Here is a 23,116-nt window from a genome sequence, read left to right as displayed (position 1 = left end):
TTTTCCAGTGAAATGTATGGGCGTTACTTATTTTACTTTAATGTACATATTGCAGCGACTCTTTAAGGGTATAAGGATTTCTCTTACTATGCAGGTTAGGCCTATGCAGCCGGTCTTTCTCTAATCTGATCTGTCGTTCTATCTCTCTCAATATAAACTTCGCTTGCACAAGGCTCCAGCATTTCTCGGCTCGTCGACTGACATCGTCTAGAATACGTAAATATCTCGAAAATATCGCTATCGTTTGCCGGCCGCTATGCTGCGGAACATATTAAACAATAAACTGTAAACTAAACACTAAACTCAACAGCTAGTAAAAAGCTTACTATCTTAACAGGTACATATGATTGGTACTAGATTGTTACGAAATATTTCAGTTTATGCTGTGTAAACTACGTGAAGCCTTTTATCAGGTAGCCGTAGAGCTACCAAATATTTCAGGTTTAAACAAATACACCCAAGATGTGAGCAAACTCTTAATTCTTACCACATTTGACAGACGGCTGGCTGAGTTGTTGCCAGGCCCCAAAGAATGCGCAGAGTCCAGAGTCAAGGTAAAAATTGAGCCCATTGCGGATGCGATAAGGATAGCACAACATGGAACCGTGTGTGCGTAGGCCAACAAGCCGCGATAGTGAGGGTACCTGACGTCATAAATAAACGGAGCCTTATCGGTTGGTAATAATTTTTGCTTTATTTAAAAACGTCACTACAAAGTTTACTTGGTTGCATCATGATTAAATGGTTAATATTTGATTCAGATAACACGCAAGTCTGTACTTTAAAATGCGCTACACAAATAGATCATAGTTGTGTGTGTGTGTATAATATTGTATGTAGATTGCTATAGCTAGGTATAGTTCTTTGTCTTTGCGTCTCGAAAAGGTACTAAAGGAATCTGCTGTTTTTCTGCCCCTTGCCAAGCCGCCTTTAAAGGGTTCTTTATCTTGGTTATTTGCCCTCCGTCCCATCATCACCAAGTAGGAAGGAGGTACATACATACATAGTTCATAGCTCAACTACAAAATATTTTTACAAATATATAGGTATATATATACTCGTAAAATGTAAAGGTAAAGGTATGTAAGTATTGAACATAGATGATTAGAAGAAGTACATCTATGCGGGGGAGGGTTAGGTTTAACATTTATAAATTATGCACAAAATAAATATATATATATTCAAACGCTTCGCACTTAAAAACTAAAACAAAACATCGCAGAGCTTCTCCTGGTTCCGGTTATCTAGGTAACTCTATCTATCTATCTGTGTCTAGGCATACTTTCACTCTTGTCCATTCGATTGTATAGAATTGTCGTTGGTGGTGGCTCCGCAAAGGCGCGGCGCCTGCAGTAGATCTGTGTACTGCAGCAGGGCCTCGCGCAGTGATCGTGACACCTCCGGCGATGTGGTGGTGGTGCAATCCACCAGATACGGATACAGTCCAATCAATTGATCCCATGCCGGCTTGTTTACTGCGTGCGGGGGAGGTAAAATGGTTAATTAAAGATTGGAATGCTCAACAGCTTCGACTTTTGGCATACCCTTTGAGGCTGGGGCTTTCTTCATGGACACCACCAGCGTGGCAATGGCTTTGAGCACAAACGATATCTCCGACAGCCGGAATCTACACGAAAAACACAAAATAAATTTACAATGAAACAAAAGTAAAAGTGTGGGCAGGGTATCACTCTCACCTAGGCAAAGGACACTTGCCGCTTTGGCGCTCATCATCATTGAACCGCTTGAGCACTTCCTGGAAGCGATGCAGCAAGGCGGTGACCGCCAATCGTCCGGCAAAGTCCTTGCCAACCGCTCCTGCGGCACCCGCTGGCAACAGATTGGCATTAATGCGATTGTTGTTGGTGGCATGATGATCTTCCAACAGCGAGAACTGCAGCAAGGTCTCAAAGCAGGTCTTTGCAAATATCTCGCGCAGCTTCCAGTCCGACTCGTAGCAAATATTAGTGTCCGAGGCCGAGTGTATGGAGCCCTTGTTGAGCAGTACCACAATTTGCATAATGAACTGATGCGGCATCTCGTGGGCATGCGGCAGCACCTCGTCCCGCAGCAACTCAATCACATGACAATCGATGGTCTCGTCTAGCACAATCTCCTCCAGACCGCGATCCTCGATGGTGCACACGCTGGCGGGGAACAGAAACTTATCCAGCGTATCGGCCAAGTCGTCCCAAAGGCTGGCGAAATGCTGAGGCTTGGCCCGGGCCACCTTCAGGCCCGTGTGGAGGACACTGATGAGACTCGAGATGGCCAGCTTCCAAGTGCTAGACGACAGGCACTTGTACTTCATGGCCAGCGGTGTGCGCACAGCCTTGACAATGTCGTGCAGGATCTGCTCCTGCACCACCGACTCCTCTGTGGCCGTCGTCTGGTACAGCTTCACACAAATACTGATTGACTTCTCACCGAACGGTATGTAGTTCATTCCCACCACCTCAACGGATGCATTGTTGGCATAGTGTCCCGACGTGGACTTGGCATACTTGTGCTCCACATTCTGCTGGAATGTGGGCGGGGCACAGGCGAACTTGCTGAAGATCAACAGCTGGCGAAAAATGGCGGGTATGAGCTGGCTGATGTGGGAATCTGGCTTTGTCGCTTCCTGTGGAACAAGGGTATGGGGGTTAAAGATCTCTCACAGACAAAAGTAGTCTGGTGTTTACCTTTTGTATCAGCTCCATGCAATCGAGTATGCCATCATGCAGGGGCGTCAGCAGCGTATCGGACACAGTGGACATGATGTAGGGAACAGCATCGGTCTGGACGGGAATGCACACCGCATTCGTCAGCACCGTGCAGAATTTGTCAAAGTCCGTGGGGCTGAATCTACATTCAGTGTGTCGAGTTAAATAAGAATTTCTACAGCAGATGGTAATGGATTTTGCTTACTTGACTTGAATGTGGTGAAAGATGGCGGGAAAGATTTGTATGAGGGCCGTCAGAAAAGCCTGACTGGGAATGTAAAAGTCCTCCTGGCTATCCTGGCTGCCATTGCTACCCCCATTGCTGCTGGGCTGTGGCTGTGCCTTCGTTGTGGACATTTTGGTGCTCTCCATGCCGATGCTGAGCCAAATGTTCCAGGCAATCTGCTCAGGTACGGAAAAAAATGCAAAAAGGAGATGTAGACATAAATTTAACAAGCCAACGAAAGAAAAGCAAAACAAGAGACTAAAATCTTACAAAAAAGAGCTCCATGTGATTGACACGGAAAGTGGAGAACTGCTTCTCGATACTTTTCAAATACTTAAGATAGGAACAAAAACAAAATAATAAGAAACGAAGAACAATTAGCCGCAGCATCCCCCTAATCTACTCACAGTCCAGATCTCCTCGTCCTGCTCTTGCGCCGTTTGTGGATCCTTAAGGGATGCTCCTCCTACTCCTCCCACCGTTCGCTCTGTTGTGGTATTGTGGTACATGATCTCCTGCAGAGATTTAAGTGCCGCCAGCGAAACCTCCCCATTCTTGCTCAGCGCTGCATTCTGTATGAACTCCAGGATCAAAGACCAGGCACGCTCAAAGTCCCCGAGCATTTGGAGGAGCTCTCGTTTGGTGTTGAACACCCGACAGACCCCCGACAACGTCAGGACCTGCGTCTCGGCCCATTGCTTCTGAGCGGTGTTCCTCGAATGATGTATGAGAATATTGCCACTGGCATCCACCTTCTCATTGCTGGCCGAGCTGCTCAAGGCCCGGACGTTGTCGAGCAGGGGGAATAGCACTTGCCAGACCAGAGCCTGCCAGGTGGGCGGATTCAACAGGCTGCCGTGGGCCGAGATGGTGGAGAAGAGTGTCTGGCCGGCCGATTTACGGACAGCCGGACGCAGATCTACGCACAGCTCTCCCAATTTGGCATACAGACACATCCAGAGCTTGTCGAATTGTGGCATCTTCACGGTGCCCGGAAACTCTGGCAATATGGCCACATCCTGCAGCTGTGTGGACATCAGTTTGTCCTGATTTTGATTAAAGAAATCCGAAATGTTCCACTGCAAAAAAGATTAAAATTCGATCAATAACAAAATCAATTTAAATATATTTAAGTTTTTCCAATCAGAGACCATCAAACCAATCGCCGTTAGCGAGATGTTAAGTTCCTGCGTTTGGGAACCAAACTTAGCAGCCGTGCTGATGCAGAGGGGCAGACAACGCCACGGCATGACCGTCAAGAAGTCGGTGATGACTAGCTGCAGGCATTGGAAGGCGGTGCGTATTAATGGCTCGCCATGATGTTCATTCACAGCCCCAATTATCTCAATAATGGCCGGCCAGCCAAAGGAGAGTATCTCCCCGGCCGTGTTTAGTATCTGGAGGACACAATCTAGCTGGCGTTGCCTCACATCCGCATGCAGGACTGTGGACAGCTCAGAGAGAGGACTCAGCAGCATGGTTTGCAGTTCCTACAGAAGGGAGAGAACAATAATTAATTTATAATTGATATATTTATTTGTTGTTTCAAACCATGTTCTCCTTGAGCGGCGTTTTGTGCTTGAATTGTAGAGCAGACTTCACGAGATAAGTGATGGCCTCCACACCCCACTCCCGCATGCGTATATGCCGATGCTGGCATACCTCCAGCAAATGATTGGTTAGCGGACGCCACAGCACATTGATTCTGGGCATGTTCACGAGGCCCGTTTCCAGTAGCTTGGCCACCGCAAACAGCGATGGCTCTCGATTGGCGTAGGCCAGCTCCATGGCCTCGTGTGAGAGCTTGCACAAAGCATCAATCAGATGATGCAGCGCCACATCGTCCAGATATTGGCTAGACTCAAACAATTGGCTCAGCATTTGTGACAGCACTGGGAGATCTGCCATCACGGCCGTTTGAATGCCCACATTCGCCTCAACGGCTGGCTTTGGCATGGCCTGGAGACTGCCACCCGTTGAGGGTTTCAGGCCCAGTATCCACACTAGATGCTGTAGCGTTTGCAACACCATATGCCAGGATGTCCCCAGTATGCCGCCATTGTTGTGCGCCAGAAAGAGTATGGCACGCATACACTGCAGATTCTTGTTGGTTAGCATTACGGGCGCCTGCATAACGCTGTGTGGCAGCGAGGCCGACGGCAGGGGTGTGCCCACGGCCACAATCTGAGGCCGAAAGTCGTCGGGCGTACAGCTGTTGATGAACTGACTGCTCAGATCCTGGCTGCCACTCCGTGTGTGACCTGCGAAAACAGAATAAAAGTTTTACTCATGGAACATATTACAGATTCGTCCCACTTACATCTCACATCGCCGTCAGATTGCGTGGCATTGGCAAATATGGACATGGCATAGTGCGGGGGAAACGAGGCCCGACACATGGCCATAATGAAGGCATCGCGGGGCTGCAGCTGCTCCAGCATGCCACACAAAGCCGCATAGTTCTGCATGGCCTTCAGTATGTTCTCGGTGGTGGCCTCGTCCATCGATGTCTCCACCAATGGAATGAACGCGCTGAGCAGACCCGACCAGCTAGAATTGACCAGCTGCAGGCACAGCGGCTGGTGCTCCTCCTCCGTTATGACAGCCGTATTATGGGTGGGATGGAGCTCTGGTGTGCGCTGTATTACCCCGCCAATGGAACGGGTCATGTCTAGGAGTATGGCGTGTCCCACAGAGATGCCATAGCTGTCGGGTATATTCGGAGCATCCAGCTTATCCAGCATTTCCAGGCTGCAAAAGAGAATATTCATATGAAAAGGCAGTTTTCATAAATAATCATCTACTTACTATACAGCCTTGGAAACACCAGGGGCATATGTGGCGACCAGTGGGAGATAGGCACCGCGGAAAGAGAATCCGCATTGATTATTCCCAGATAGGGTGGACAGCGCATTGGTGGGCTGAGCCAGAACTCCTCCATTCTGTTGGCCGTTCAGCATGACGGAGGCATTTATCAGAGAATATCGCACAAAGCTACCCATGGCCGCAATCATATCATGCACAATGTTTGTGGCATGGTTCTTCAGGTCGTACGACTTGCAGAAGAAGGCAATCAGCGAGGAGCGTGTGACCAGCTTGTGTATGACCTCCACAGCCAGGGCGCGCTGCCAGGCGGGTTTGTCTGGATCCAGAAACTTGATGATCAGCGACAGGAAGATCTCGCATTCGGTCACCAATATTGTATGGTATTTCTGTATTAGAATGGACACCAGACGCAGCAGTCGCATGCTGATGGGAAAATAGGGTTTCTCTGCAGGCACTGGTGCGGTTCCATTATTGGGAGCCGGCAGCTGGCGATGTTTGACATTCGGGGAGAAGAGTTTTATGACCAAGGCACAGACGCGCTCCTTGAGCAGCAAACGGAAGTCGTTGCTCTATGTGGGAAATGAGAATTAATGGCTTCAATTTAATAAATATTCTATATATTTAGGACCCACCTCGTGGAACACCGCACTAAAGTTTGTGAGGACTGCCTCCAGCAGTTCTAGGCCAAAGGTGCGCGTCATTTCGGTCATGCCAACGAGCCAATAGGGCTGTTCAGCATTCACCAGTTGCACTAGATCCTGGAATAGCAGAAATGCATCAGAGGCAAAGGTCTGCACATCTTGCCCGGCTGTGGCGCCGTCTGCCTCTACAGGACTGTTGCTCGGCTGCTGTTGTTGCTGCTGCAGGCTAGGCACTGAATCCTTCTCCAAGTAGACACGCTCAAACACAAGCGACACCAGCTGACGTATGGTGGCCCCTGCCGTGTTTACAATTGTGGGGTTTTTGGTGTAGTGCAGGCGAAAGCACAGAACCAAGGCCTTGGCCAGCGTATCGCCATGGACAACTGTATTAGTCGTCAGCAAAAGGGTCACTGTCTGCAGCACCTTCACCTCCTCAATGTTGTTCTCCATGAGGGTCCACAGAGCGTTGGTTATGTAGAGGGCACCCTTTTGATCGACCACTTGCTGGGTAATCAGACGTTGCATCATGCCCAAACAGAACTGCAGCAAAAAGAACGATAAGAAATGAGTTAAGTTGATGACATGAAAGTGCCTGCTTTAAGTGGCTTACCTTGATGATTTTCAAATCCTTGGTTTCGCAGCCCTGCACCAGAGGATAGAGTATCTGGTTGACGGTGTAGTAGACAGAGTTTTGCTGGCTGCTGCCAGCAGTGCAGAGCTTCGAAATAGCCTCCTCGCATGCCTGTGGTTGAGGTAAATTAATGGCCATGTTAAATTGTCACAAAATCAATTTTATTTGTTCTTGCTATCAATTTCATAATTGCGTAGCGCACAGAGGCAGGTGCACGGACCACCCCCCACCCAGGTATGGGGTGACACACTCACTCAAAACACACCCACACACAGTTACACAGTTATGTGGCAAGTTGCCGCAATTAGTACCATGGAAATGCGACCGACCATGAAATGCGACACACGTCAGCAGAGAACCAGGACTTACCTCTTTTATTTGAGGATACTTCTTCTTGGTTTCAAGTGAGAGCGTCTTGAAATCGGCCTGCAGCGCCTCCACAAACTTGTGCACATCTTGGCCCCCACCCCCGCCCACAAACGACATTGTTATTTGTTAGTATATTCAGCTCTTGCACAAAACGACACTCAATGCACTGCATGCATACCGCATTTAAGTACATTAATTCAAATAAACATAGACTATTGAACAAACTTTATCCTTAGAAAACTATAAAAAGAAAGGTAAAAAACACAATAAGCCGTGAAAATTCGCTTTGACAGCTGACGTACACAGTGGACAGTGCTGGTAAATGAGGTCATATTTTCCTGCACTGCACTGTTGCCAAATCAGCTATTTTATAGCTAGAAATTTGTATACATGGCTATTAACCGGAATTCTTGATATTTAACATATGTTGTTATAAAACTGAGTGCCACACTTGAACGAAAAAATTTAAATATCTTTAAAAAAATCTCACAAGTCAAAATCCGCAATAGTACGAACGTCAATACACTAAACGCCCTATTATGCATATGGTAATAGCGTAAATGTGTTTCTATCTAAATTATTTAACATATATATTATTTAACGATATGAGTTGCGCAGGAGTACCTACAAATAAAGTTTGCTATATTTTAAGCTATTTTTACTTCTAAAAATCTAATGAGCAACAAAAGTGTTGGTGAGCGATTAATTTCACGCAGTGGAACTTGTTGGTTGCATTGAACGAACTACTGATTCATTAGCCGTTTCAGTTCATGTAGAATGCATGTAAAATTTAACGGTGTATACAAATCCAATAAATCCAAATGTTCTCGGCGACCTTTTTAGCTAAACCCCTTTTTTAGACAAAAGCTAATAAACGCAAGTATTTAAATTTAGCCAATCAAGTAGGAAACTGATTTATTAGTCGGATACAATTATGTGGGCACGGCTAAATTTTCTATCTAGCTAGTAAGATTCAACGGAACATCAAAATTGAGCAATATGGTTTCCAATCCTTGACGGAGAAAAAAAAAGGAAAAGTTAATAATTTTAGCGCAGTTCAGGCGAAAGTTAGCGTTGTTGAAGTTCAGATAAAAGATGGCATGAATCTTCCAGAAGAATTTACAGTCGTTAATATTTTTAGCCGTATACCTGAAGTAGTTGAAGTATTTAAATAGAGGGGGCTGAAGTGGGCTAAGTTCGTTTTTTTCATCTATTGTTGTTAAGGAGCAAAAACAACATTCGCCGTAGCAAGAAAACAAGTCAAGTACCTAAGACGTTTGGTTCTCCAGCAATAGCAATAGCGAAAACCCCGCGAGCTGCATTGTCACTGGTGTCCACATCGCATCATACGCAGTCCCTTCCATCGCAGGTGGCATCCTCCGCATCGGCATCCGTCCAGAAGCATCTGATTGACGGCAAGACGATGCATAATCTTTATTCACAGGAAGCTGAGAATACCGCCGGTGAGTATCATGTTGTCTTAATCAAAATCCCCCCCAATTTACTAATGAATATTTAAATTAATTGGCCATCAGGTCCCTGGCTGTGTCTGGAATGCGGAATTCGCCTTATGTCGTATCGGGACTTCAGACTCCATCTTATCGGCATACACAAGAAGTCCATTGACCCGGCGCTCTGCGAGTATTGCGGCTGGCGATCGGGCAACAATCGCGAGAAGCATTTCCATATGTACACGGATCACCAGATCAATTCGCCGCTCTACACTTTTGCCGAGTGCTATCTCTGCGATCGGAAATATTTGAGCAACGACGAGTTGGAGGCTCACATGCATGAGTGCCTTAGTGTTCACATTAGTACCATTGAGGAGAGTGACCAGGATCCGGAAAACGATGACAGCATTATCTACGACATTATCATCATCAAGACAGAGGATGATGATGAAGACGATATGCCACCGCAGGAGTCATTCACTTCAAGGCAGAACCAGGCAGTCACTCCACAGCAGCCAACACAGACCCAGCTTGCGCATATCACGACCAGCGACGCATCCTTAGCAAAAGATGGACACCGCGACGATAGCTGCCTACAACAAGCCGGTGAGCGAAGCGGAACAACACCACATCGTGGTCCCTGGCAAAAAGCTTCCCCCTCCCGAGGATTCTACTCCCCCTCATCTCCCGAGTACGATGAGGAGAAGGTGTGGACAGTCACAAATGTAAGTGACATTTTAAAAGAAAGCGGCGACGATGGCAAATTGCTGCGGTCTCGAGTTAATAAAAACAAGCTATCGCGGCCACAGAGAACAAAATTGTCCAAGATGATAGTCGACTACTTCATATCAAAGAAAATAAATATGACACTTCAGCTGAGCTACGCCTTGGAGCGAGATGTGGTGCGGCTCTTTCCTGGCGAGAAATTGGAAGACTGGCGGGGCAATGGAAAATCTGTTGGAACATTATATAATAGATTTCGATACCGACGACGAAAGGAGGAGTCGTCGCGGGAAGAAGGCGAGGAAACTCTTTAAAGAATACCGATTCTTCGGCAATTAGGAGTCGGAGAAGGAACTACATAGTAAGCTTTTTACGGTATCTGTCTACTTTTTATGAGGCTAATCTTGTATCTAATAGTCAAACAACGCGGACGATCCGCCAAAATTACAGGAGAAACATCAAGCGACTACGTGCGACGTGCGATGCCAGAAACTGTCATTTGATCAAATCGGTTGACAGTTGAAGCTAGCCAAAATTGGAATAATTTCAAATATTTATTGTGCAAGGCAAGGGATGCATTTCTTTTTTAAGTTTCAGGTGCATAACAAGTTTTTCAGCTTTGTGGGTACGAAATTAAATAAGAACTAGAGTGCCGCCTTCTGATCGACAGGAAGTACATATTATTACTCACAAACATCACCAGCCCCAGGAACTTGACTTTTGGGACCTCTGACACTCTGGGAGGTAAGTGACAAATCCAAAAATCATTGTCTTTTCTAAATTTATTTTCTCATTACAGCTGAACCGCTTAGACCGGAATACAAGAGCAGAGTTTAGAGGACCAGAATCCGCACCATGGGTAATTTAAATAGCAAAAGGATGAGGTTCTTTATGGCCTTAAATGCCGTCATTATCATAACCTTCATATACGCCTCCTTCTCGATGAAAGAGATCCTGCCTAGGAGACATGTGCATTCCGTTGGAGGGTTTCCGATGCACCATAGAATCGAGCAAAATATTGCAAGTGAGTGTTGTCAGGCGACTTCCTATCATGATGATATAAATATATACTTTTTAGGCAAAATCAACAGCAGGAACAGCAGCAAAAATCAAGGCAGTACCATCGGAAATAATCAGCACACTGGTATGTAAAATTGACAGTTATTTCTGAGAAGTCTTGTCAACCATTCCAGAACGGATTGGATTGATAAGAATATAATTCTTTCTTGACTTGAACCCCACAAATCTGTATAATATCGTTCTACAGGCAGTAGCAAAAAACCGGAAAGGAAAGCAGTTAGTTTACTGCATAGCAATATTGAAGCATTTCCATCCATTTCGGCTGATTCAAACGAACTTCCAGAGATCGTGGATATCAAGACAAAAATGGAAATCCAACCCACTGTAAGCAGCACTACTGGCAGGGGCAGTAGCAGCGAACAAACATCAAATGGTTCCTCCGCATTACCTGTACTGACTCCTGTGCTTACAATGACACTTTATGAACCTGGCCACTTAAACGAAGAGATTGATATAAAGAGGATATGTATGCACAGGGGGGTATTTTTAAGGCTGCTCATTCTGATCACCTCAGCACAGTCCCATTTTAGCGCGAGAATGTCCATCAGACAGACCTGGATGCACTACGGAAGCAGGCGAGATGTCGGCATGGCCTTTGTCCTTGGCCGTACCACCAATGTGGCCCTGAACGAGTCTCTCAACAAGGAGAACTATATTTATGGCGATATGATTCGTGGAAACTTCATAGACTCGTACTTCAATCTCACTCTAAAGACGATCTCGATGCTTGAATGGGCAGATACACACTGCCCCAGTGCGAAATTCATCCTTAAGACAGATGACGATATGTTCATCAATGTTCCTAAACTGCTCGGTTTCATAGACGCTCGGTACAAGAGCGAGCGAGCTATCTACGGACGATTGGCCAAGAACTGGAAACCCGTCAGAGCTGGAAGGTCAAAGTATTATGTTTCACATAAATTATATACCGGCTTGCAGTACCCACCGTTTACCACCGGACCCGCCTACCTCCTCACTGGAGACATTGTCCATGAGCTATACGTGGAATCACTCAACACGTTTTATATGCATCTAGAAGATGTCTTCATCACGGGAATTGTGGCCAGGACCTTGAAGATTAAGAGAGTGGAGGCCAACGCATTTCGTAACAGCCGAATCGCGCTCAGTCCATGCAAAATACGAAACGTGATCAGCGTACACATGATCAAGCCAAGCGAACAATACCATCTTTGGAGGGACCTGTTGGATTCGACTATTAAGTGTAAATAGTTTTTGTGCAATGCTTAAGGACTAAATCTATGTAAAATATACGAATTGAGCTAAAGACCGAAAGAGAAATATAGATATATTGTGTGCGAAGTGTACCTTCAGTGCTGAGAATATTTATGTATAAAGAAAAATAACTTATGTACAAATGAAATGACCAATATTTGTTTTATAAATGTTGTCCATATTCAGTCCAGTTCAGTTGATTGAACTCGAACACAGAACTGATGTAATACAATTTTAAACATACTTTTAGCCACATGTTGAAAAACTGAATCTACACCTACAGCAGAAATTATTAAAGGAGGCACCCAAGCCTGTTTGCATGACCAGTATTATCCAGTGTGTCCTGTATAACGCCCATTTATAAGAAGCTCGCAGAAGGCCGTTGGCATACTCGTATAGATATCATCCTTGTAGTTATGAACGGGCTATTGACAGGGCCGGCCGGCCCTGACCAACTCCAACGAATGGGTACAAGTTTGTTGCTTCCTGAAGAAAGTTATTCTGAGTCCATTATGTTTACATATTCTAAATTAGAATCAATAGCTGTGTCTTAGTAGCTCAATTGACGACAAGATCTCAAAGACTAAGTTAGAGTGAATAGATTTTCTGACCAGACATCTGGAATATCATACTAAATCAAGATTATTTCCAAACTTGCTAGAATGCTAGCTGCCAGGGCCATCGACTATGGAATTATTTAAATGTATTTAATATGCTCAATATTAACAGATATTTCTTGGTTGTCTAAACTTGATGGAGTAATAGTGTTTCCTTATTATCAAGTATATATTTCTTTCTTTAAGAGTACCCGCACCAGTATCTTAAGATCGAGGCACGTGTGCTTTGACAAAAATGTTTCGACTGCTTAATGTATTGAAATTCTCATTTCTTTGGTATCATCGGGATATTTTATCTAAATTTTAGTTCTCATTGCAGTTGAACCACATTCTATTCTTCAGTGACGAAACACTAAAAAAAAACGGAATACAAGAGAAGAATTTTGATTTTGTTAGTAAGAACCAAAAACACCAAAAGGATGCGGTTCTTTATGGTTTTAGGTGCTGTCATTATCATAAACTTAATCAACGCTTCTTTCTCGGCGAAGGAAAGCAAACATGTGCCTTCCATTGGAGGGTTTCCGATGCGCCATAAAATCGAGAAAAATGGGTCTAGTGAGTTTTTTCAAGCGACTTCTTATTATTATCTAATCTTTGATTTTCAGGCAAAATCCCCAGCAGGAGACCGAGCAAAAATCATGCAAGCAACATAGGAAATTATCCACTAACTGGTAAGTGTGCAATTATTTGTAATAATTTCTCCATCTGAGCTCTGCTTATCTGTTTAATATCTTTCCACAGAAAGAAGCAATAAACTGGAGAAGAAAAATCTCAGTTTAGTGCATAGCAGTATTCAAGCCTTTTCGGCTGATTCCAATCAACTTCTAAAGACGGCTGAAAACGAAGATATCAAGACAATAAAACCGAGCCAATTTATTAAAAACAAAAGTAAATCCAGGAAGAAGGCACACCCTCGAAAAAAGCCCCACAAACCCGTACCCATTGTGAGCCCGATTGAGGGCGATAGCAGTGTACAAACATCAAGTGCTGTCCCCTTATTACCTGATCGTCCAGTACTTACAATGAAACTGTATGAACCAGGCCACTTAAACGAAGAGATTGATATACAGAGGATATGTATGCACAGGGGGTTATCTCTAAGGCTGCTCATTCTAATCACCTCAGCACAGACCCATTTTATGGCGAGAATGTCCATCAGGCAGACCTGGATTCACTACGGAAGCAGGCGAGATGTCGGCATTGCCTTTATGCTTGGACGCACCACGAATGCAACCCTGAACGAGGCTCTCAACAAGGAGAACTATATATATGGCGATATGATTCGTGGAAACTTCATAGACTCGTACTTCAATCTAACTCTGAAAACGATCTCGATGCTTGAATGGGCAGATTCGCACTGTCCCAATGTGAAATTCATCCTTAAGACAGAAGACGACATGTTCATCAATGTTCCTAAACTGCTCAATTTCATAGGCAGGCAAAAGGATAATCGTACGATCTATGGTCGCTTGGGGGATAAGCGGATGCCCGAAAGACATAGCGAGTCGAAGGAGAAACAACATGGGGCCATAGAGTACCCAACGTATACCACCGGACCCGCCTATCTCCTCACTGGAGATATTATCCATGAGCTATACGTGCAATCGCTAAGAACGAATTACCTTCCACTGGAGGATGTGTTCACGACAGGCATTGTGGCCGAGAACTTGAAGATTAAGAGGATGCAGTCTGATGATTTTCGCAACGTTCGCACCTCGCTTAACCCGTGCTACATCCGCAACGTGATAAGTGTGCATAACATCGAGGCACACGAACAATTCTATCTTTGGAGGAAGTTGCTGGACCCTACTATCAAGTGTAAAACAGTTTGGCGAATATACTGCAGCGCTGTACAACAGCCAAAGTGAACTCCTGTAAGTTTCGACAAATGGATTGATCCACAATTGGCAAATTGGCTGACGTAATCCATAAATATATGTGAAAAGATTAAAATGTAGCTAAATTGTATGTATCTTAAGTGCTGGGAATATTACAAAAAATTTTTAACCGCATTATTCATTATTAAATGGAAACTGGAAAACAGAATTTTAATATAGTTTATAGGGTATACAAATGGCCATACTCCATTAATATGTAGTTGGTATATAGCAAATACGGTAGCTACACCGTGTACAAAATTGAATATTTTTTTACCTTTTTTGTTTAATTTAATTCTTTTTTTATAAGGAATTCAATAGAAAGGAGTCATTCAAATTTAAAAAAAAAAAAATTGATTAATGTATCGGATTATCCTAGCTAGATAGTAATATTAAGTCGAAATCAAGGAATATGATTTCCAAGTCATGGGCGATTATCCTATTTTCGAAAAGGGGGGTTTTAAAAATACACAAGAATATTCGAATATATTGAAGAATTTTGCGCAGCTTAGGATAAAGATATCGTCGTAATTTTTTGTGTAAGTAACGATAAAAGATAGTGGTTTTAAGTAACGATAAAAGATCGTGGTTTTACCACTAACCATACTGTATATATATATATATATATATATATATACAGTATACTGTATGGTTAGTGGTTTTACTCAAGCTGTTATCCTGTTTAAATAAAGTTCGTTTTTTCATGGGTATATTTACGGTATATTTGGAAATTAGACGGTATATTTCTGAGGGTCAGCCACACTGTATCTAAGCGAACTAGTGGATTGGTTGCGAGCTGGTTGCTCTTTCCTGCAACGAAAAAATGAGTCGTACTTTTGAATCTTCAAAGTATATTAGGCGAAAGGGGTGGATTTTACCTAGCAAGCATTATATTTTTGTGCCTTTTTGCCTGCTGTCCATACCCTCCTTTTCTTTTCATTATGTACCAAATATGTAGTTACCATGTAATTGAAATGTAAGAAATTGAGCAAATGTATTCTGAATTTGTGGGAGTAAATAGCCCCCCTCCCCACAAAAAAAGCGGAAAAATTGGTTCACCCGTTGGTGGTGTTGAATTTGTGCAAAGCCTCAAAAGTGTCATAAAACTGCAGCAAAAAAGTTCGTATCGTGAATATAAATAAATCAAAGGCTGCGGCAGTCATTAGAAAAAAACCGACTGGGGTTTACCCATCAGTCTGGGTAAAACCTTAATGGTTATATTTTATTTTTAAATCATGCTCGGCATGACTAATGAAACGCGTTGATGCTATAATAAAAGTTAAAGCCGCGAGAAAATACTCGGAAAAAGAAGAAAACTCAGAAAACCCCTCAAGGCTCGGAGAGCAGCCAGCAATGGACAAGCGCACGCACACACAAAAGGCTTTAGTGGTGGCACCTACAAAAACAACAGAAGGAGCAGCAGCAGCATCAGCGGCCTTAACCACAATTCAACATCGCTAATTGTCAACAAAAGCAAATTTATTAACGTTAAATAAACACTAAAAATAAACACCGAAAGACAGACATAACGCCAGGCAAGCAAGTAATTATGCTTGACCCTGGTCCAACAATAGACGAAACAGCAACAGCCACAGCCACAAACACAGCCCCCATCTCCATCTTCGATTCCAATTCCAGCGCCATACTTGCTGGTGGGAGCGTAGTAAGCCTAAGCCCCCCCAGCCAGAGCCGCGCCAGAAGCTGAATAACCCAACATCTGGGAGGTAAGTCATATAGCGACGACCCGGCCAGACGACGCAATGTGCGATGACGGTGCGTTGGTTGCTTGGTTTGTTTCATTCATTGTTGTTTTATTAACATAACACATTTGTTTGGTTGGGCAACAGAGCGAGCTCCGCTACCGATTGAAACGGAGAAGAGAGAGAGAGAGATTTCCACATTGGATTGTCCCACACACACATTGCACCACGAAGCACAGACAGCAGCAGTTTAGAGCAATGTTTCATTAACACGTTAGCTTTTGCCTGGACTGGATTGGATATATGTTCCTGGTACCGCTTTGATGCCACCTTGATTGATAGCCCAGGCAGGCAGGCATCTGTGCAAGATAGTTTTGAGGCCGCCCCGAAAAACCCGTTTTTCAGCTGAACCTGCGATTATCTGCGGTTCATTGTACTTATTAGCAGTCGTCGAAGACACGGGACGGGGCCACGAAAAGCCCAGATAGAGAGTCTGACTGAGACTGGAAACGGTTATACGAGTATACCGCAGCACAGCACTTCCGTTCCCCCCTAAACGCTCACTGCTGCTGGCCCCGCTCATTCAAATTACAAAACGTACCGTGTTCTCTCGTACCCGCCACATTTCACGGTACTTTCGGTAATTTCGCGCACAATTACAAATTGATTAAAACGCTTAAGTGCTGAGGAAACATGTGTGGTGTGGAGCAATTCTACAGGGGTCTACAGACTGCATTGCGTCCGTCCGCGCCAAAAAAAAGAGGGAAGTGGAAGTCTGATAAGAGACCAGACCAGTGGCGGGGCGATAAGCTTGACGAATTTGTGTTCTCAAAGTACTCGTACTCGTACTCAGAGCAAAGTGTTTAAGCATGGACTAAATGCAAGCCACTTGGTGAATCATCATACCATCTCAGATAAGGCAAGGCACTTTCACTCTCGCTCTGGCTTTCGCTAGCTGATGCTGATGCTGACATGCTAATCAGAGACAGCGCCTGGAACAACAATAGAATAATCTCTCACGTCACGTCACGCTGCGGTTTCCAATAAAGTAAATCTGTTTATTAGCTTTAACATTGTGTGTGGTGTGCGTCTTTCAAAGAGTCTTTCACTGCTCTCTGGTCTGTGATAAGCAGTACACATGGGACTTGAAACGATATGAAGGCTGTAGAGCTAGACCCAAAAAAAATTCCATTATACATATGTATGTATACGGCTTCCTAATACAGACTTTCCCTTTCCCAACACATCCAACAGCTAATGAATGAGTGTAAAGTAGCTGATTGCTCGGCTCTCCATCAATTAAATGGATAAATATTTGCTAAAACGTTAGCAATTAAAACGTTCCGTATTTGATATCATTGAACGAAAGCTTATCTGCCAGTCATTTTCGCAAATAAAGTATCAAATATTTCGTTGTGTTTGTGGGGCACACACGTACAAATATTTATAATTGATACTTATCGTCTTTGGGGTCTTCGGGTATTTTCCTAGCAACAAAACCCTTGGATCTTTCATGGACACCTGATAGCTCTAAAGCATCTAGAATAAAAGATTACCCTATCTCAACTCACTCTGTAGGGGTCCGTAAAGTAATTTATGTGTGATTTCCGATTTGATTTGACCATTAATAATATTATTTCGATATAGTATAACTTACCTTTCTCCTCAAATATTTCCTAGATAAGATAGGCAAGAAAATCTCTGCTAATTGCAACCGTATCTACATACATTCCAGTATGAAAAAACTTAAGATAGCAAACGGCCCCAACCAAATGACGCATTGGGATTTTCCTTCTGGCTGCCACTCGAGAACGGTCAGCGGGCAAATAGAAGTTTCTTAGAAAAGTTTGGAGAGGCTCTTTAGACGGTTTTATTGATTGATCTATAACGGGGATAAGAGAGGAGCCTACCTTTCCCGTTCCTGTTCCCGTTGCCGTCCCAACTGGTTCCATCATTTTTATGGTCCCCCGTAAAAAGTGCTGCTATAATTAGTTGGGAGTCCGTCCGTCGTAACTGCTTATTAATATTACAGAAATGCTCGTGTATACATATCGAAAGAAAACATAGAAAGAGGTCTAGACGGAGGCAATCTTATCATCCTATGCCAACTGTTTTCAATCGTTTACGTGCCAAAGCAAAGACAAGTCAAGTGGTAGGCCACCTCTCTGTGGGTGCTGGTCAAGAGTACAGACTCTGTCTTTCTCTTCGTGTTCCAATCATCGGCTCGCCCACGGCAAATCGGGTCAAGAATGCTGTTGACTTGTGTGAGTGAGCCGCATGCTAAGTGGGAGCCGCAGACCCAAAAACAGACAGAGCCCAAGGCGATGTCGTGACAATTCTGGATGCTGCGTGTTCAAAGCACTTGCGGAATTCATTAGCTCCTAATGTGCTTCCCCATTCGTCATACAAATCTGGGAAGCAACTGCGGCGTGTTTAGCATAAAAAGATCATTTAGCTCCACTTCAATTTAAATTCCGTTAGGACACATGTAATTAGATGTTGATAAAACTACTCTTTACTGAAAAATGTAACAACTTGCAGCGATATCGCCGTGCGATCAACCTACCTACTGCCTCTCTCATTACGTATCCAAATATTTGCATTATTTCTCTCTGACCACAACAAGTTAAACAATAATGGAAGATATCATATGGCCAGAGTCGACTTTAACATACCCGACACTGCCATGAAAGTGAAATAATCAATTCTCTATGTTCCGATTAATGTTAAAGTAGAATGTAGAATCCACACATTCCAAAGGCGCAGTCTCGGTCGTAAAAAAATATATGGTGTGGTAATAACTCCTTCCGCCTTGTTACATTCGTCTAGAGAGAGCCACTCGAAAACAAATATACCTTTCGTGCCCGAGACAACTGCCGGGTATCCGGCCGGGCGGTATAGGTACATTTAACGAATCAGCAGAATCAGTAGTTTACTTAAGTTTGTTTTGTTCTCATTGCAGTCGCACCGCATACGTCGCGACGCTTGGAACCGCCCAAGCGCCAAGCGGATCGTTTTCATACTCGGAGTATACACAGAAATTACAACGAAACAGAGGAGGAGGAGATCCAGTGCGCACCATGGTGGCCGTGGGGAATCTACACAATACGCGCATGCTGCGCTTCCTCTTAGTCCTAGTGGTCGTCATCCTCACCATCTTCATCTATGCCTCGTACTCGACGACGGCGACGTTGACACCGACTCGTGTGCGACCAGCAGCGTCGCCGCCACAGCAGCTTGTGGGCGGAAGTCCGATTCAAACGAACAACACGGGAGAGTTCGGCCTGGCCACGGGCGAGGCTGTGCCCAAGGCCCAAATCAGACTGCAGCAGCAGCAGCAGGCAGACACTCACAGAAGGCACCCTCCACAGCATCGGCTGCCCACGATCGATGAGGATGCCCTGCTGGATGGAGGCTCTGCTGGTGCCAGTCCCAGTCAGGTTGGTAATGACCAGACGCCCAATGCCATTGCCGAAGAGATGCTCGAGGAGCAGCAGTATGGCCAAAGTGTTGATGGTATCACTGGTGAGTATTGTCGGTCTGTTCCAGTGCTAATTATGCTAATGATTTAATATTTAATTACATCAGGCAACATCAGCAGCAACAATAACAACAATATCAGCAACAGCACCAGCGAGGTATTGGTTGTCAAACAACCAGCCACTGGCCCTGGCTCCCCCGCCCAGTCGCAACAGTCGCCCAGTCAGCAGCAGCAGGCACAATCCGACGCAGAGGTTCTCATACCAACTTCTAATTTACAAAAGTTCATCGAGAATGCCGATAAGATATTGAAGAACATCACATCGAACAGCAGCAGTGGCACCGGCAGCGGCAGTGGAGTTGCCGCAGCAGCAAACGGAAATGACCAGCACATAGGTAGGGATATTGTAGGAATCCAAGAAAGACAGACTTAAGGATAAAGTAGGGCTTCATAACTGATATTCCATTAGGATAAAGTAGAGCTCCATAACAGATAGGCTTGGGGGGAGCAACAGAGACCACACATAATCCTACTGACCAATACAAAACGTCAATATATGTATGTATGGTCGAAGTACAATAAGGTCTTGCAATAATCTGTTGCTCAATTAGATTACAAAATTATGTTAACATCTACTTATCTAATTGATATTTTGTATATTCCTACGATATGTATGGAACACACTGTTTATGGAATCGATTGAGTTGAGTTTTCATATTTAAACACCAAATACTTATACATACATAGGCACTGGTGACGTCGAAACGACTTGGCAATGACAAACGTCTGCGCTTAGTCAACTAAACGTCTGTTGAGTCCCACGCTTATGAACACGTATCGTGTTTCCCCCTGACAATAGCAATGTAAACAACGCAAATGTCTGTCGTTCGTTACCTGATACGTCAATTGTCGTATGGTTGGACTAATTAGAATAGAACTCTCCCCCAACTTTTTTTAATGACAATGCATCCCTCTCTCAACTGCTCAACTTTCCATATTTCCACAGATAAGGCCAACCAAGCACCGGAGGATGGCAAGAATGAAGGCTTTGAGGGATACTCGGCTGATTCTGATAAACAGAAGGTGGTCGAGGTTGTCAAGGCCCCTCCTTCTAATCCGATGAAAGATGCCAAGAAAACCAATATGGAAGCAAGACGACCACCTGTACCAGTAATACGCACCACCAAGGGTAGGAGCAGCGTCAAGGAACCACCTTCCCCGGTGGATCCCTCCAAGGGCGTGGCCACAGAGAAGCTCTATGAGTCCGGTCACATCGACGAGGAGATCGATGCCGATCGCATTTGTCCACATGCGGGAGAAACCATCAAGCTGCTTGTGCTCATCAGCTCAGCACAGTCGCATGAGGCGGCGAGAATGTCCATAAGACAGACCTGGATGCACTACGGGAGCAGGCGGGATGTAAGCATGGCCTTTGTCCTGGGCCGCGGCACCAACGAGACGCTTAACAAGGCACTCACCAAGGAGAACTACATTTATGGAGATCTTATACGTGGCAACTTTATAGACTCATACAATAATCTAACTCTGAAGACGATCTCCTCGTTGGAATGGGCTGACCTGCACTGCCCCCGTTGCAAGTACATCCTTAAGACAGATGACGACATGTTCATAAATGTGCCCAAGCTGCTGGCCTTCCTGGACAAGCATCAGGACAAGCGAACCATCTACGGCCGACTGGCCAAGAAGTGGAAGCCCATACGTAATAAGAAATCAAAGTATTATGTATCGGTCGATCAGTTTGCGGCGGGAGTGTTTCCCTCATTCACCACCGGTCCCGCCTACGTCCTCACCGGGGACATTGTGCACGAGCTGTATGTCCGTTCCCTGAAGACAGTCTATCTGAAGCTAGAGGATGTCTTTACCACGGGCATTGTGGCCAAGAGCTTAGACATTAAGCGGGTGCAGGTGAATGAGTTCGTCAATCGCCGCATCTCGTTCAACCCGTGCAACATACGCAACGCGATCAGCGTACACATGATCAAATCAAACGAACAATTCGATCTGTGGAAGAAGCTGCTGGATCAGACAACCAAGTGTAAATAGTATTTTAAGTTTAGATTGTGAAAGGGGGGCAGATAGTAAGCAGATAAGCAGAACGGAAGCAAGGAAAGTGAAGAATCTATGTAATATGATAGAGAATGGATGTAGCAAAAAGCAGCTATAGGATTATTAGCATTATGTCTAGTTTCTAAGTCCTAGGAATATCACAAATTTGTCATCGATCAATGGTATCGATCTTATATGCATACGAATCGAGGGCGAAGAGAGTACATTTTAAAGGTTTAGTAGTTTAATTTTAGCATTATGAATGCCATTATTTAAATGATAATTACTGAGCGATAACTGTGGTTATATCTTAACACTAAATACATGTATGTATATCAAGAGAAAATTCAATTTGCCTTCTACTTTCAAACGTCTATCATCGACTGTAGGCGAACTGCTATCGAGCATTAGCTACTCCCGTCTAGCTGTTTGTTTTACAGGGCTTGTGTTTCCGATTTGCCATTTGATTTGAAGTATAAAAACCCTATCTAGAACAAATATCAACGCTTTCAGACAGTTGCCTCACGTCAGGGATTTCTGTAGATAGTTAATTTTTTTTTTATAATCAAAAAATAAATAGGCACGTTAATGGATAAGATAAAGCAAACTACAGAGACAACCACAAGGAAATCGAACGATTCATTGAATTAACCACAAAGTTAATCTGAACATGCGATCGACGAAATAGATCCTAGATCATCTATGCATCTATGCATCTTTTTCTCTTTTTGGCCCATTTTGTAAATTCTGAAAACAATATAAAAGTACAGTGCATCTTTTCAAGACTCATTAAGGAATCAGCTAAAATCTCACCGATTAAAGTGCAGTAATTTGAGCAAAATAAGGAAAAATATTGAGGGCAAAGTGCTAGAAACCCCATCAGATAACTAACCTCTAGTAGGTGAAATATGAACAAGTATCAAATATCATGACCTTCTTAAGGGGGCTTGGCACATGACAAAGCAGTTCGACCGATTTGTGCTATGATTTCTATTGAGTGCTCTTCCGAATTAAAACCCAGTTTCAAACCCCGACAGGTAATTTGGTATTGCACAACCCGCGTTTTGATATTTGGCCCCTTTTCTAAATGGGTCTTTATCTTTAGCCAATTAGAGTCTCAGCTTTGTTTCGGTGTGCGCTCAAATATGCCATATTAATTTGGGATCCAATTCCAGCCGCACGAGAGAAGTTTCTAGTGTGTTTATCGTCGACCTTTTTACAACCTTGGACACGTGTACCAAGAGTACAGTCAACACCAAGTACGACGGAAAGTTTTTTCAAAGTTAAACGATTAATTTAAATTTATTTTTACTTTTAGCCTGAAATTAGTTTTTCTTTAATTATATAAAATCCTAGCTAGGTAGAAAAACAATTTTTAAGCGACCACATAATGTTTCTCAATGGTCCCAAGTTCCTGGAATTTCTGAACACGCATTTGAATAAAAGGCCGACTGGGCCTAAACTGGAGGACACTGTCTTGAAGGGTGGG

The 23,116-nt window shown here is 44.1% G+C and overlaps 4 protein-coding genes across 8 annotated transcripts; 3 read left to right on the top strand and 1 right to left on the bottom strand.

Moving 5' to 3' along the window:
• Nucleotides 1-668: 668 nt before the first annotated feature.
• LOC6602228 (protein MON2 homolog) lies at nucleotides 669-7,588 on the bottom strand. Of its 2 annotated transcripts, XM_002027222.2 has the most exons (14): nucleotides 7,399-7,588; nucleotides 7,009-7,140; nucleotides 6,390-6,938; nucleotides 5,740-6,326; nucleotides 5,252-5,682; nucleotides 4,483-5,192; nucleotides 4,083-4,421; nucleotides 3,339-4,010; nucleotides 3,202-3,264; nucleotides 2,911-3,107; nucleotides 2,685-2,847; nucleotides 1,698-2,623; nucleotides 1,545-1,627; nucleotides 669-1,475 (listed from the first exon to the last, which is right to left on the bottom strand). In XM_002027222.2, the coding sequence occupies exons 1-14, from the start codon at nucleotides 7,513-7,515 to the stop codon at nucleotides 1,285-1,287; spliced, it is 5,160 nt and encodes a 1,719-aa protein (XP_002027258.1). In that variant the 5' UTR covers nucleotides 7,516-7,588; the 3' UTR covers nucleotides 669-1,284. The 2 variants fall into 2 exon arrangements, with proteins under 2 accessions (XP_002027258.1, XP_026842937.1); XM_026987136.1 differs by lacking the exon at nucleotides 3,202-3,264 and having other exon boundaries at nucleotides 7,399-7,587.
• Nucleotides 7,589-8,499: 911 nt separating this feature from the next.
• Nucleotides 8,500-12,879, top strand: LOC6602229 (centrosome-associated zinc finger protein CP190). 4 transcript variants are annotated; one of them, XM_026987850.1, is made up of 5 exons: nucleotides 8,500-8,861; nucleotides 8,934-9,574; nucleotides 9,725-9,933; nucleotides 9,990-10,316; nucleotides 10,372-10,530. In XM_026987850.1, the coding sequence occupies exons 1-3, from the start codon at nucleotides 8,822-8,824 to the stop codon at nucleotides 9,884-9,886; spliced, it is 843 nt and encodes a 280-aa protein (XP_026843651.1). In that variant the 5' UTR covers nucleotides 8,500-8,821; the 3' UTR covers nucleotides 9,887-9,933; nucleotides 9,990-10,316; nucleotides 10,372-10,530. The 4 variants fall into 4 exon arrangements, with proteins under 4 accessions (XP_026843651.1, XP_026843650.1, XP_002027260.2 ...); XM_002027224.2 differs by lacking the exons at nucleotides 8,500-8,861; nucleotides 8,934-9,574; nucleotides 9,725-9,933 and adding exons at nucleotides 10,651-10,716; nucleotides 10,840-11,874; nucleotides 12,822-12,879 and having other exon boundaries at nucleotides 9,992-10,316; nucleotides 10,372-10,596; XM_026987849.1 differs by having other exon boundaries at nucleotides 8,501-8,861; nucleotides 8,934-9,933.
• Nucleotides 12,880-12,921: 42 nt separating this feature from the next.
• On the top strand, nucleotides 12,922-14,507 carry LOC6602231 (beta-1,3-galactosyltransferase 5). The gene is made up of 3 exons (XM_002027225.2): nucleotides 12,922-13,057; nucleotides 13,108-13,173; nucleotides 13,244-14,507. The coding sequence occupies exons 1-3, from the start codon at nucleotides 12,922-12,924 to the stop codon at nucleotides 14,368-14,370; spliced, it is 1,329 nt and encodes a 442-aa protein (XP_002027261.2). The 3' UTR covers nucleotides 14,371-14,507.
• An 878-nt stretch (nucleotides 14,508-15,385) lies between these two features.
• On the top strand, nucleotides 15,386-21,973 carry LOC6602232 (UDP-GlcNAc:betaGal beta-1,3-N-acetylglucosaminyltransferase 9). The gene is made up of 4 exons (XM_002027226.2): nucleotides 15,386-16,103; nucleotides 19,042-19,604; nucleotides 19,668-19,955; nucleotides 20,567-21,973. The coding sequence occupies exons 2-4, from the start codon at nucleotides 19,160-19,162 to the stop codon at nucleotides 21,622-21,624; spliced, it is 1,791 nt and encodes a 596-aa protein (XP_002027262.1). The 5' UTR covers nucleotides 15,386-16,103; nucleotides 19,042-19,159; the 3' UTR covers nucleotides 21,625-21,973.
• Nucleotides 21,974-23,116: the final 1,143 nt, after the last annotated feature.

This window comes from Drosophila persimilis, unplaced genomic scaffold (genome assembly GCF_003286085.1).
Source record: "Drosophila persimilis strain 14011-0111.01,24,50 unplaced genomic scaffold, DperRS2 tig00000124-arrow-pilon, whole genome shotgun sequence".
Lineage (NCBI taxonomy): Eukaryota > Metazoa > Arthropoda > Insecta > Diptera > Drosophilidae > Drosophila > Drosophila persimilis.
The sequence above is the reverse complement of the archived record's forward strand: the minus strand, read 5'-3'. Positions and strand labels throughout refer to the sequence as shown.

What these genes read in the sequence shown, in the direction of transcription:
- LOC6602228 (XM_002027222.2), bottom strand. Translation starts at nt 7,515, where the DNA reads ATGTCGTTTGTGGGCGGGGGTGGGGGCCAAGATGTGCACAAGTTTGTG. An exon ending in AGGACGAGGAGATCTGGACT is followed by an intron (nt 3,265 to 3,338) that starts GTGAGTAGATTA and finishes TCCTATCTTAAG; the next exon opens with TATTTGAAAAGTATCGAGAA. An exon ending in GCATGGAGCTGATACAAAAG is followed by an intron (nt 2,624 to 2,684) that starts GTAAACACCAGA and finishes CTTGTTCCACAG; the next exon opens with GAAGCGACAAAGCCAGATTC.
- LOC6602229 (XM_002027224.2), top strand. Translation starts at nt 10,428, where the DNA reads ATGGGTAATTTAAATAGCAAAAGGATGAGGTTCTTTATGGCCTTAAAT. An exon ending in CGGAAATAATCAGCACACTG is followed by an intron (nt 10,717 to 10,839) that starts GTATGTAAAATT and finishes ATCGTTCTACAG; the next exon opens with GCAGTAGCAAAAAACCGGAA. An exon ending in GTTGGATTCGACTATTAAGT is followed by an intron (nt 11,875 to 12,821) that starts GTAAATAGTTTT and finishes TTCTCATTGCAG; the next exon opens with TTGAACCACATTCTATTCTT.
- LOC6602231 (XM_002027225.2), top strand. Translation starts at nt 12,922, where the DNA reads ATGCGGTTCTTTATGGTTTTAGGTGCTGTCATTATCATAAACTTAATC. An exon ending in AATCGAGAAAAATGGGTCTA is followed by an intron (nt 13,058 to 13,107) that starts GTGAGTTTTTTC and finishes TTTGATTTTCAG; the next exon opens with GCAAAATCCCCAGCAGGAGA. An exon ending in AGGAAATTATCCACTAACTG is followed by an intron (nt 13,174 to 13,243) that starts GTAAGTGTGCAA and finishes ATCTTTCCACAG; the next exon opens with AAAGAAGCAATAAACTGGAG.
- LOC6602232 (XM_002027226.2), top strand. Translation starts at nt 19,160, where the DNA reads ATGGTGGCCGTGGGGAATCTACACAATACGCGCATGCTGCGCTTCCTC. An exon ending in AAGTGTTGATGGTATCACTG is followed by an intron (nt 19,605 to 19,667) that starts GTGAGTATTGTC and finishes TAATTACATCAG; the next exon opens with GCAACATCAGCAGCAACAAT. An exon ending in CGGAAATGACCAGCACATAG is followed by an intron (nt 19,956 to 20,566) that starts GTAGGGATATTG and finishes ATATTTCCACAG; the next exon opens with ATAAGGCCAACCAAGCACCG.